Source organism: Engystomops pustulosus, chromosome 8 (assembly GCF_040894005.1).
Source record: "Engystomops pustulosus chromosome 8, aEngPut4.maternal, whole genome shotgun sequence".
Lineage (NCBI taxonomy): Eukaryota > Metazoa > Chordata > Amphibia > Anura > Leptodactylidae > Engystomops > Engystomops pustulosus.
In genome coordinates, this window is record NC_092418.1 from 3,006,849 (window position 1) to 3,018,782 (window position 11,934).

General features: G+C 46.6%; 1 protein-coding gene across 1 annotated transcript; it reads right to left on the reverse strand.

The window, feature by feature from the left end:
* Nucleotides 1-1,343: 1,343 nt before the first annotated feature.
* LOC140075753 (uncharacterized) lies at nucleotides 1,344-7,841 on the reverse strand. Its single transcript, XM_072122029.1, has 4 exons — nucleotides 7,024-7,841; nucleotides 6,474-6,597; nucleotides 3,392-3,465; nucleotides 1,344-2,606 (listed from the first exon to the last, which is right to left on the reverse strand). Exons 1-4 carry the CDS (start codon nucleotides 7,337-7,339, stop codon nucleotides 2,095-2,097), a joined length of 1,026 nt encoding a protein of 341 aa, XP_071978130.1. The 5' UTR covers nucleotides 7,340-7,841; the 3' UTR covers nucleotides 1,344-2,094.
* Between the last annotated feature and the right edge of the window lie 4,093 nt (nucleotides 7,842-11,934).

Below are 11,934 nucleotides of genomic sequence, written 5' to 3' on the forward strand. Positions count from 1 at the left end.
ATTGTGTATAGTCCTGTATAGCCTGACCACCAGGTCTCAGAGAAGTCTATAGAGGACTGTGTAGAAACATCTCCCCTCCCTCCATTGTGCATAGTCCTGTATAGCCTGACCACCAGGTCTCAGAGAAGTCTAAAGAGAACTGTGTAGAAACATCTCCCCTCCCTCATTGTGTATAGTCCTGTATAGCCTGACCACCAGGTCTCAGAGAAGTCTATAGAGAACCGTGTAGAAACATCTCCCCTCCTCCTTTGTGTATAGTCCTGTATAGCCTGACCACCAAGTCTCAGAGAAGTCTATAGAGAACTGTGTAGAAACATCTCCCTCCCCCCATTGTGTATAGTCCTGTATAGCCTGACCACCAGGTCTCAGAGAAGTCTATAGAGAACTGTGTAGAAACATCTCCTTCCCCCTATTGTGTATAGTCCTGTATAGCCCGACCACCAGGTCTCAGAGAAGTCTATAGAGAACTGTGTAGAAACATCTCCCCTCCCCCCATTGTGTATAGTCCTGTATAGCCTGACCACCAGGTCTCAGAGAAGTCTATAGAGAACTGTGTAGAAACATCTCCCCTCCCCCATTGTGTATAGTCCTGTATAGCCAGACCACCAGGTCTCAGAGGAGTCTATAGAGAACTGTGTAGAAACATCTCCCTCCCCCATTGTGTATAGTCCTGTATAGCCTGACCACCAGGTCTCAGAGAAGTCTATAGAGAACTGTGTAGAAACATCTCCCCTCCCCCCATGGTGTATAGTCCTGTATAGCCTGATCACCAGATCTCAGAGAAGTCTATAGAGAACTGTGTAGAAACATCTCCTTCCCCCTATAGTGTATAGTCCTGTATAGCCTGACCACCAGGTCTCAGAGGAGTCTATAGAGAACTGTGTAGAAACATCTCCCCTCCCTCCATTGTGTATATTCCTGTATAGCCTGACCACCAGGTCTCAGAGAAGTCTATAGAGAACTGTGTAGAAACATCTCCCCTCCCTCCATTGTGTATAGTCCTGTATAGCCTGACCACCAGGTCTCAGAGAAGTCTATAGAGAACTGTGTAGAAACATCTCCCCTCCCCTATTGTGTATAGTCCTGTATAGCCTGACCAGCTTCTATGTCGTCCCTCCCCCAGTCTTATATTCTTTCATGCGTTGATGTATGGATTAGAGACTGAGGATGGAGAATCCATGTGACAGCCACATTGCATCATGGGAAGTCGCAGGAAATATCCAAAATAAAACAAAAAGACCTGTGACAGGAAATGTTCTGGAGATTTGGATTTTTATATTTACTTACACAAATATCAGGAACATTTTTTTTATAAAGTGCGATTAGATCACAGATTATTACGTCCTGATTAGAGAGGAGTGCACTTTAGGTTCGACAGCTCCGCCTAACACGGACAATTTACTCCATGGGCTGCAGAGCCTCCAGTGGGGCAACTTTATGACCCTAGCAACTAGTCATGCCTGTGATTGTCATGGTGGACACACTGATGGCCACATTGTGCATTCACTCTGCTTCACTCTAAAGGATTTTACACATTTTTTGGTTTTTCTATATCAAATCTATGAAATTATAATCTCAAATCCCACAAAATGTATAAAACTTCCCAAACAAATCTATTTCCTTGACTTTGTTGACTTTTGTCCTTGGTTCTCATTTCTCATGTCACACATTTTTGATGTTTGGACACCATGGGGGTTATTTACTAAGGGCCCGATTTGCGTTTTCCCGACGTGTTACCCGAATATTTCCGGATTGTGGTGCATCGGGATTGTGGAAATCGGGGGGGGGGGGCGTGGCCGAACGAAAACCCGGCGTATTCGGAAAAACCGCCGCATTTTAAAACGGAAAATCTGTCGCGGAGCTTGCGCTTACCTTCACTCAGCCGGCCTCGGTGTATTGAAGTGCGTTCCGATGCTTTTCAGCGCAGCAGCGCCACCTGGTGGACGGCGGAGGAACTACCTTAATAAATCCCGGCCGGACCCGAATCCAGCGCAGAGAACGCGCCGCTGGATCACGAATGGACCGGGTAAGTAAATCTGCCCCCATGTCTGGGGCGTCATAGTCTGATTTTGGTTGGTTTCTTTTGTATTTTCTTTATTTCTTCTTTGGCGTTCTCTTCTCCAGTTCTTTCATCCTCTGCTCATGCTCGTACTGATCCCATAATCTCTCTCTCTCGAATTGTTGTTGCAGCGCCTGCTCCTTTTCCTGATATTGGTCTCGAATTCTTCGCATTATTTTTTTCTCCTCTTCTTCCCTCCTTTTTGCTTCTTGCTCCATTTTTGCTTTTTGCTCGTCTATTTCTCTTTGCAGGTTTTGAGTCTGGGTCATCAGTTCCCTTGCGTGAATAAACTCCAGTACAAACCACTTCCGATCCATCATCTCCACATCAGGGTCCCGGGGGTGTTCAGCTCGGAACTCGGCGTCGCGGATGATTTCATACAGAAACCTGATGACCGCGCTGTCAGTTTCCACTTTTCTCTTTGGATTTCTCTCCGTGTAATTTTCAAGGGCAAAAATCTTCTCGGCTCCGATGTCCGTGAACATGTTTTTAATTTCATTGGAATTCTGGTGATTCTTGTTAGTGAGGACAACGATGGGAATAACAGCTGAAAGGAAAGAAGCAGAGTGAGAACTTCCACTTGGTTACATCCTTCCTTTACACCTACAGATGAGAGAATCAATGAAAACTCATCGGCTTCTGTGTTTTGTGTTTTACAATTGCGGCAATGTCCTGCACACAAGTCATTGGAGGCTGGAAGAAAAATGGCTGTCCTGTAGAATGACCTACCTAATCTACAGAGGGCAACAAAAAGTAAATTAATAAAGGAGCACAGGTTGCACCTCTGATGGTGGTTGGATGATGTCATCACACTGCCCCATACACTGTACTGGTCCAGAGACATTGGTTTACTTCTTAGCTTGGGTGATATTTACTCTTTATTCTTATGGAGCAACATCTAACGAAGGAAGAGTCTGTCCTCCATTGTCTTACATGTGTGCAACAAAGAACTCTAACAAGATGAGTCACCTCTATCTACAGCTCATGTACCATTGACCTCCTACAGAACATCATCCAGTCTACTGGAAGACATGAGGAGGAAGAACAGCTGCTCCCTGTACTATAGTATCACCAATCCTGTCCCATATCTCCCAGACCCCCTGCAATCCATAGAGAATCTCCTATAGCAGTAACAGTTCTGTGATATCACCGGGTCCTCATTCACTAACACTTACAATATCTCATGAAGATCCATCAGAACCCAGGAGGAACCTCAGGAGAAAATCCTTCCTGGGGAAGCCTTGACCTTAATCTCTACCTCTTTGGATGAGACAAGGATCTCGCCTTCCATTCTTAACACAGGTTGTATATAGAGGGGAGGGGGGCACTTACTTGTTAGTTTTTTAGACATTTGGAATATTGTTTTGAGTTCGTCCTTAAGATCAGGAGTTGGAGAGTTTTTTATGCTGCAAATTAAAAAATATATACAATAAAGATCAGTTGACCTCAATGTTACAGAAGTAAATATAATGTGTGGTCGGGATTGTACTGGAAACGGCAGCGTGGACGCAAATGTTAACACGACGCTCTCATCCTGCTACTGTCAGTTCATATAACCTATTAACTGTTATAGGGGTATTCCCGGAATATGAAGGTCTGATAGAAAAACCCAGATGCTAGAAATAAATGAAGAAAACAAAATGGAGCTTAAATAGTTTGATTTTGTAATTCACCAAATTTCATGTCCTCTCTAAAGTAGGTGGAGTTATCACCAAGATGGCTGCCACTGGAAACTACAAGTCCCATGATCCTGGTTCTCAGTAACTCCTCCTCCCTCTTATGCTCTACCCCCAGTGGTGATGTAACAGACTGTCCTGTTACCATAGTAATGATGTGTAACTGCCATCACCACACACCGGCCATACTGGATGCACTGCAACCAACCAACTACAGCCAAACCTAGTGGTGATCACATGACCTGCCCAGGGAGCTGCAGGACATGTGATGTGGACATGTGACCAGCCCAAGCAGATGCAGGACATGTGATGTGGACATGTGACCAGCCCAAGCAGATGCAGGACATGTGATGTGGACATGTGACCAGTCCAGGCAGATGCAGGACATGTGATGTGGACATGTGACCAGCCCAGGCAGATGCAGGACATGTGATGTGGACATGTGACCAGCCCAAGCAGATGCAGGACATGTGATGTGGACATGTGACCAGCCCAAGCAGATGCAGGACATGTGATGTGGACATGTGACCAGCCCAGGCAGATGCAGGACATGTGATGTGGACATGTGACCAGCCCAGGCAGATGCAGGACATGTGATGTGGACATGTGACCAGCCCAGGCAGATGCAGGACATGTGATGTGGACATGTGACCAGCCCAGGCAGATGCAGGACATGTGATGTGGACATGTGACCAGCCCAGGCAGATGCAGGACATGTGATGTGGACATGTGACCAGCCCAGGCAGATGCAGGACATGTGATGTGGACATGTGACCAGCCCAGGCAGGAGCAGGACATGTAATGCAGGGGGAAGCAGTGTCTAGTGAACATCTTTAATTGTTCACTGAGGGGGTGGGGGGGATTTGGGGATTTATTTCCTGGTTCAGTGGAGTGCAAGAGAATGGCCAGGTGGATAGAAAGGGGCCAGATGTCTAATTTGGCGTTGCTTGAGCTATTCCCTATTGTGGCGGCTACAGAAATATGTGAGGTTTTTAGGGATAAGAAAATGCGATTTGTTTGTGATAACCTGGGGGTAGTCCAAGCAATTAACTCACAAACTGCGAATTCTATGCCGGTTGTGAAGCTGCTGACATTTGTTGCGTTTAAATGCTCATTTTGTGGCTGTGCATGTTCTTGGTTAAGGGATATTATGAAGTCTTTTACAGTGCGTCAGGCAGTGAAGGGGTTTCGTTGGCTGATGGTGCTTGGGGACACTCGCAGGACTGTATCATTTGAGTTCCTAGCACAGTTAGGGGAGGAATTGGGGGGCTTATGCTGGTCAGCTTTTTCATTAACTTTTTTTGGAAGGTCTCAGGGGACCCGTTGGTAGGGGACTTAGAGCTGCAAGGAGAGGTGTTCATGTGTAGGTTGCGGCGGTCAGATCAGGTAGGTCGGGGAGTGTTGGTGAGGCTGGCACAATGTCTGGGAGCGGTAGTATGCCCAGTTCTTTGTTTCTGGGAGTTTTTAGGCATCCGGCCGGGAGGGGATGGCACGCTGTTGCGGCATATTGATGGTCAGTATTTATCTTGGTTCCAATTTGTTCAGGTGTTTAGGAAAGCTTTGGCCAAGTTGGGGTTGGTGGACAGGGATTATTTGTCCCATTCCTTAAGGATTGAGGCAGCAGCAATGGAGGCGACTTGCTGGGGGCTGCGGGAGAAGATGAGCATACGGATTGGGCGGTGGGAATCGGATCGGTTCTGGTTTTATATCCGCCGGCATTTGTTGGTTTAGGGAGATGGGGGTCAATAATGGGGGGTTTTTATATAATGTTTTTTTCTGATGGTTAATTATTTGTATTTGTCATTTAGGTGGTCCACTTATTGGGGAGCTTAAAGGGCATCAGTGCACCCGGCCGGTCGGCAGTTGGGTTTCCGCAGAATGTAGGATTGGATATATGGATTCTGGGGAATCAGGAAGGTATAGAGAAGGCTTTGAGGGTGTGGAGGGACAACCCTACGTGAGGTCATCCCTCACGGTGTCTTGGCAGTGTGTGGAGGGGTTCTCAGGGGCAAAAAGAGAGTTAAGAGGTGGGGATTGGTCAGTGTGGTTGATCCTGAGCTTATTCCTGCCTTGTGTGCAGCAGTGGAGGGGTGAAGCACTTGCTGCTCTGATTCTCTAGTGGCACAAAATGCCACAAAATTCCAGCCTTACTCCCCAGAACTGATGGCAGAACTAATGCAGTTAGGATGTTTCTCTCCTGCACACAGATAGCTGCTTCTTCAGCTCCAAAGCTACGACAGGAGGACAGTCCAACTCTGCTGCCATCAGGGGATAACAGTCCTCAGTTGGAGACGGGCCCCCTCTCCTGGGTGGGCCCATGAATCTAGACCCCCCCCCTCATGGTGGCCATAATTTAATTCCAGTAAATCTCTGGTACAGTAAATGGATGACTGGAAATAAATCAGATCAATGATTGAGATGGTAAAATACTTCAGTTTAGGAGGTATTTCCCTTTGTAAACCTTTCTATATACTTTGCTTCCATCTCTATTTTCACCCATTGGTTTGGGTATGCAATGTGACAGTCCATGAAAAGTCCAGCTACACACCGAGAGAAGACATCACTTGGTCGTAGGTGATGGTATAACTATGGTCTACACACAACCGGGGCAGGTACAGGACACTCTCCGAGGCTGCTCTGATATCTCAGAAGGTACAAGGCAGTCATGGCCCAGTGTCTACTCTTCTCATCCCAGGACGATGTGATGAGGACAATGATCAGACTCGCCCTCCTCTTACCTGTAAACGAATATCGGGATAATGAAATCTGAGGCTTTTACAAGAGGTTCTGCCTCCACAATCCTGTCCGCCAGCCCGAATCCTTTACTCCAGCCGACCCCCTGATCCAGAGGCAGCAGGTTTCCTGGAGAGGAGAGGAAATTCCTATAAAACTAATATTATTCATATTTGAAAGGGAACTGGATCCCTGAAAGCCCAGTATGTTTGTTATGGTGGTCTGTATTTTATCATGAATATTATAACAAATTGTATAAGAATTGACTATTTAGATGCTCCCCACTAGGACACACAATTTCTAGTGTCTGCATGGGTTGGTTCATCTCCTGTGTCCATGATGGACATAGACAGGACATCAGACACGACCTCTGATCTCATCTCTTTCTCCCATTATAAGAAAAGTCTTGGTTTGAATAGATGCCCCTTCACCCCCTTCACATTGAGTTACAGTTGTTCACAATACATGGTCCACAAGTACAACTATTAAGCCTTGGAGACCCCCTTTAGGAAGCTGTGATGCTCCTCCCATATTTCTTGTATGTCTTGCACTTACCCAGTTGGGCGAAGATCTCTCCAGATTCGTAGGCGCTCATTGAGGCGCAGCCCCTGTTGTCCACCAGGACGATATTGTTAGTGAGCCCATAGGTCAGTCTCTGCGTTGTGTGACTCTCGTCTGTACCTGCTGCATTTGCATAATTTTTGAAGTTGGTCTTGAACCAGGCACATATAATGCTGTTTATGAAGGACGACTTCCCATGGCCGACATATCCGAAGAGCTGCAGGAGGATTCTCTGAAATCCCTGGTTGCCCCTTTTACATTTGTCAAAGCTGAAGTCTCGGATCTTCCTCCTCTGCTCTTCATCGTCCATGGCTGGTGAGATGTGAGGAGCCTCAATGCTCTGAGCTCAGGATAATCACAAGACCTGAAGACAAAGTCCATCCTTTACAGCCTCATATGAGGAAAAGCTTCTCTAGACCTTATCTCCACACAGCGCTACAAAACCTCTCTAGGGTGAAACCTCCAGGTGGATTTGAATACCGGGGTCAATGTTTAGTTTCTTGTCTTTATAGATTCCATTTCCTTACAGCTCCTTCACTCTGTATGTAAGATACAGGGATGAAGATCAGAAGGACTCAGTAGTAAATATTATTATAGTTCTCAGAGATTATGAAGAATGTAGAAGAAAGAGAAGAGCCTCAGAGTGAGCAGGACCAGGAGACATCTAGTGGTGGTGGAGTTAGGAGATGTCGGTTCCAATTCATTTCGAATAAATGTTCCCTTATTGCCTCTAATGTCGGTGCCTGGAACTCCAACCTGTCAAAGTGTTTTAACAATTGATCCGTTGTGGTTACTCACAGTTTTAACTTACGTTCAAGCAAGACAATGACCACCAATGACCCAGTGAGTGCAGGATCTTCTTTGTAGTGTAGCTGAGCTATTCCCTACACTCACGGGAGATGATGTGACCATAACTGGTTTTATTTTGTTCTTTTAATAACTTTTCTTTATTAAACCATTTGTTGTCCTTACATTAGTCTGGGATTTAGGAGGAAAGTGGTCACTTTATAATTGCAGGCAGTCGAGTAGTCCACCAAAATTATTGCAGTGCAGGGGGTGGTGGGTTGATGAAGAACAAGGGGGCATCTTGAAAGGACATGTGAGGACCTGCAATGTAGACTCGTCAAGGAGAGCTCCACCAAGGACTTATAGCGGGATGTTGGGAGATTCCCGGAGGAAGGGTCATGTCAGAGATTGTTCTAAGATCCAAATATTTGAAGATTTTATACAATAGAAACAAAGAAAAAAAGATCTCACATACCAAAGCTTCTCCATGGGTAGAGCCCTGTACATGAGGTCTCTACAGCGTCTGACATTCAGTGCAATCCAAAGGAATAGCGAAGGAAAGTCGGGGCCTTCCTTCGCTGTTCCTTTAAAGATCCTAGTGAGCATCAGGTTTTAAAAACTCTCAAATCTTTACGAAGCAAGAACTCAACCCAATTCATCCTGAGCAAGAATATCCAAAAAACAGATGGGGTGATGGGTATAGTAGGGAAGGACCAAAGACAAGTCCGCCACCTCTGCGCCACACCTGGGACCAGTGCTAGGATCTACTACCGGAAAATAAGGAATCGGTGATCACGTCAGACCTATTCCTAAAAAAGAGACAGTAGACGAGGTACTAGGAGAAGAGACAGTAGACGAGGTACTAGGAGAAGAGACAGTAGACGAGGTACTAGGAGAAGAGACAGTAGACGAGGTACTAGGAGAAGAGACAGTAGACGAGGTACTAGGAGAAGAGACAGTAGACGAGGTACTAGGAGAAGAGACAGTAGATGAGGTACTAGGAGAAGAGACAGTAGACAAGGAACTAGGAGAAGAGACAGTAGACGAGGTACTAGGAGAAGAGACAGTAGACAAGGTACTAGTGGGTGAGGAGGAAAGAGGACTGGGCGCACTAGGAAGGGATCCATCTTAGATGCTGTGAGGTTCAATGACAAACCATTCTATAAAATGGTGGTTTATAAGGAGGAATCCAAACTACACTCACCGGCCACTTTATTAGGTACACCATGCTAGTAACGGGTTGGACCCCCTTTTGCCTTCAGAACTGCCTCAATTCTTCGTGGCATAGATACAACAAGGTGCTGGAAGCTCCTCAGAGATTTTGCTCCATATTGACATGATGGCATCACACAGTTGCCGCAGATTTGTCGGCTGCACATCCATGATGCAAATCTCCCGTTCCACCACATCCCAAAGATGCTCTATTGGATTGAGATCTGGTGACTGTGGAGCCATTTGTGTCCAGTGACCTCATTGTCATGTTCAAGAAACCAGTCTGAGATGCTTCCAGCTTTATGACATGGCGCATTATCCTGCTGAAAGTAGCCATCAGATGTTACAGGGTACATTGTGCTCATAAAGGGATGGACATGGGCAGCAACAATACTCAGGTAGGCTGTGGCGTTGTACCAAGGGGCCCAAAGAGTGCCAAGAAAATATTCCCCACACCATGACACCACCACCACCAGCCTGACCCGCTGATACAAGGCAGGATGGATCCATGGCGCCAAATTCTGACCCTACCATCCGAATGTCGCAGCAGAAATCGAGACTCATCAGACCAGGCAACGTTTTTCCAATCTTCTACTGTCCAATTTCCATGAGCTTGTGCAAATTGTAGCCTCAGTTTCCTGTTCTTAGCTGAAAGGAGTGGCACCCGGTGTGGTCTTCTGCTGCTGTAGCCCATCTGCCTCAGAGTTGGATGTACTGTGCGTTCAGAGATGCTCTTCTGCCTACCTTGGTTGTAACAGGTGGCGATTTGAGTCACTGTTGCCTTTCTATCAGCTTGAACCAGTCTGCCCATTCTCCTCTGACCTCTGGCATCAACAAGGCATTTCCGCCCACAGAACTGCCGCTCACTGGATGTTTTTTCTTTTTCGGACCATTCTCTGTAAACCCTAGAGATGGTTGTGCTTGAAAATCCCAGTAGATCAGCAGTTTCTGAAATCCTCAGACCAGCCCTTCTGGCACCAACAACCATGCCACGTTCAAAGGCCACAAATCACCTTTCTTCCCCATACTGATGCTCGGGAGAACTGCAGGAGATTGTCTTGACCATGTCTACATGCCTAAATGCACTGAGCTGCCGCCATGTGATTGGCTGATTAGAAATTAAGTGTTAACGAGCAGTTGGACAGGTATACCTAATAAAGTGGCCGGTGAGTGTAGATCTTAGGTCTGATGGGCCTAATGTAGGACTTCCCACAGGTTCAGAAGGGACCTCCGGCACAATGAGTGTTGGGACCGAAGATGACAACAGAACCCCAGTAGTACGGTAAGGAGAGAGTATGTAGGACCATGTGTGCCATTCAGCTCATGTACACAAATGGGTTGGGTGGAACCTGAAGGAGGGTCCCGGAATTTGAAAAATAAAAAATGGTACAAGTGTTTTATGAGTAATGAATACTTTACCTGTACAGAGCGGCACCTATTTCATCCTGCGGCTTTCTGTTCTTTAGCTTATTAAGGTGATAGTGATAGTTGGTTCCCAGTTACATCTTAAATTAATTTTCCCTAATCCTATTACACTTCCTACTTTGTGGCAGAGGCTACTGGGGGCTCTGCTCTGGAGGCTCCCTCTGTGCTCTGCTCATGTGCAGTATTAACACCCTGCACCTTGCATCATCACTTCCTGCATCATCGCTTCCTGCATCATCGCTCCCTGCATCATCGCTCCCTGCATCATCGCTTCCTGCATCATTGCTCCTTGCATCATCGCTTCCTGCATCATCACTCCCTGCATCATCGCTTCCTGCATCATCGCTCCCTGCATCATCACTCCCTGCATCATTGCTCCCTGCATCATCGCTCCCTGCATCATCACTCCTTGCATCATCGCTTCCTGCATCATCACTCCCTGCATCATTGCTCCCTGCATCATTGCTCCCTGCATCATCACTCCCTGCATCATCGCTTCCTGCATCGTTGCTCCCTGCATCATTGCTCCCTTCATTGTTGCTCCCTGCATTGTTGCCCCTGCATCATTGCTGCCTGCATCGTTGCTCCCTGCATTGTTGCTCCCTGCATCATCGCTCCCTGCATCTCCACTCCCTGCATCTCCGCTCCTTGCATTGTCACTCCCTGCATCATTGCTCCCTGCAATATCACTCCCTGCATCGTCATTCCCTGCATCATCACTCCCTGCATCGTCGCTCCCTGCATCGTCGCTCCCTGCATCGTCGCTCCCTGCAGCGTCACTCCCTGCAGCGTCACTCCCTGCATCGTCACTCCCACCAGCACTGACACTGGAGATACTGTGCATAAGGGGCTGGAAGACTAGTAACTCATGGCTTATATCATGTATAAGGGAAGGGGGGGCATTCATATGTCTGCTATGCGGACTCTCCGGGTTACGCCCCTGATGTACATTGTGCTTGGATGGACAGTAAAATGCAGTAAGTTGTACATTTTATTGTGTAGTAACAGACGAGCCGAACACAATCCTATAAATAACTGCTGGAGTCTCAGGTGACATCTGACTCTTTATTTAGTGACTTTTTGTGCCTTCAGCATTGTCTGGTGTTCTGCAATGTTCCCCGAGTTTTCACCTGAATCCATTTTCTGAATATGAAAGGCGCAACTTAAAAAAAAAAAAGTTGCAGAACAATCGCACATTTTGGTATAAATCCACGGCTGTCCCCGGCCAGGCTTAGAACTTAGGACCTTAAAGGGGTTTTCCTCCCATGAAGACAAGTTTCTTCTATGTCCTCAGGATGACAAAATATCCCATTCTCTGATTCACTGTAAGACTGCTCAAATAATAAACACGTACTAACCCGGAGCCGGATTGGCCCCTTTAATACCGCATACCCCAAATATAAATAACCACACAGAAACCATTGCTTCACCATTCTCAATAGTGGGTGACTCGGGGTCGGCCATAGCTTTATTGAAACCATT

Coding starts and splice junctions, on each gene's coding strand:
- LOC140075753 (XM_072122029.1), bottom strand. CDS start 7,339: ATGGACGATGAAGAGCAGAGGAGGAAGATCCGAGACTTCAGCTTTGAC. Junction 6,598..7,023: donor AGAGATCTTCGCCCAACTGG/GTAAGTGCAAGA, acceptor TCTCCTCTCCAG/GAAACCTGCTGCCTCTGGAT. Junction 2,607..3,391: donor AATGTCTAAAAAACTAACAA/GTAAGTGCCCCC, acceptor CTTTCCTTTCAG/CTGTTATTCCCATCGTTGTC.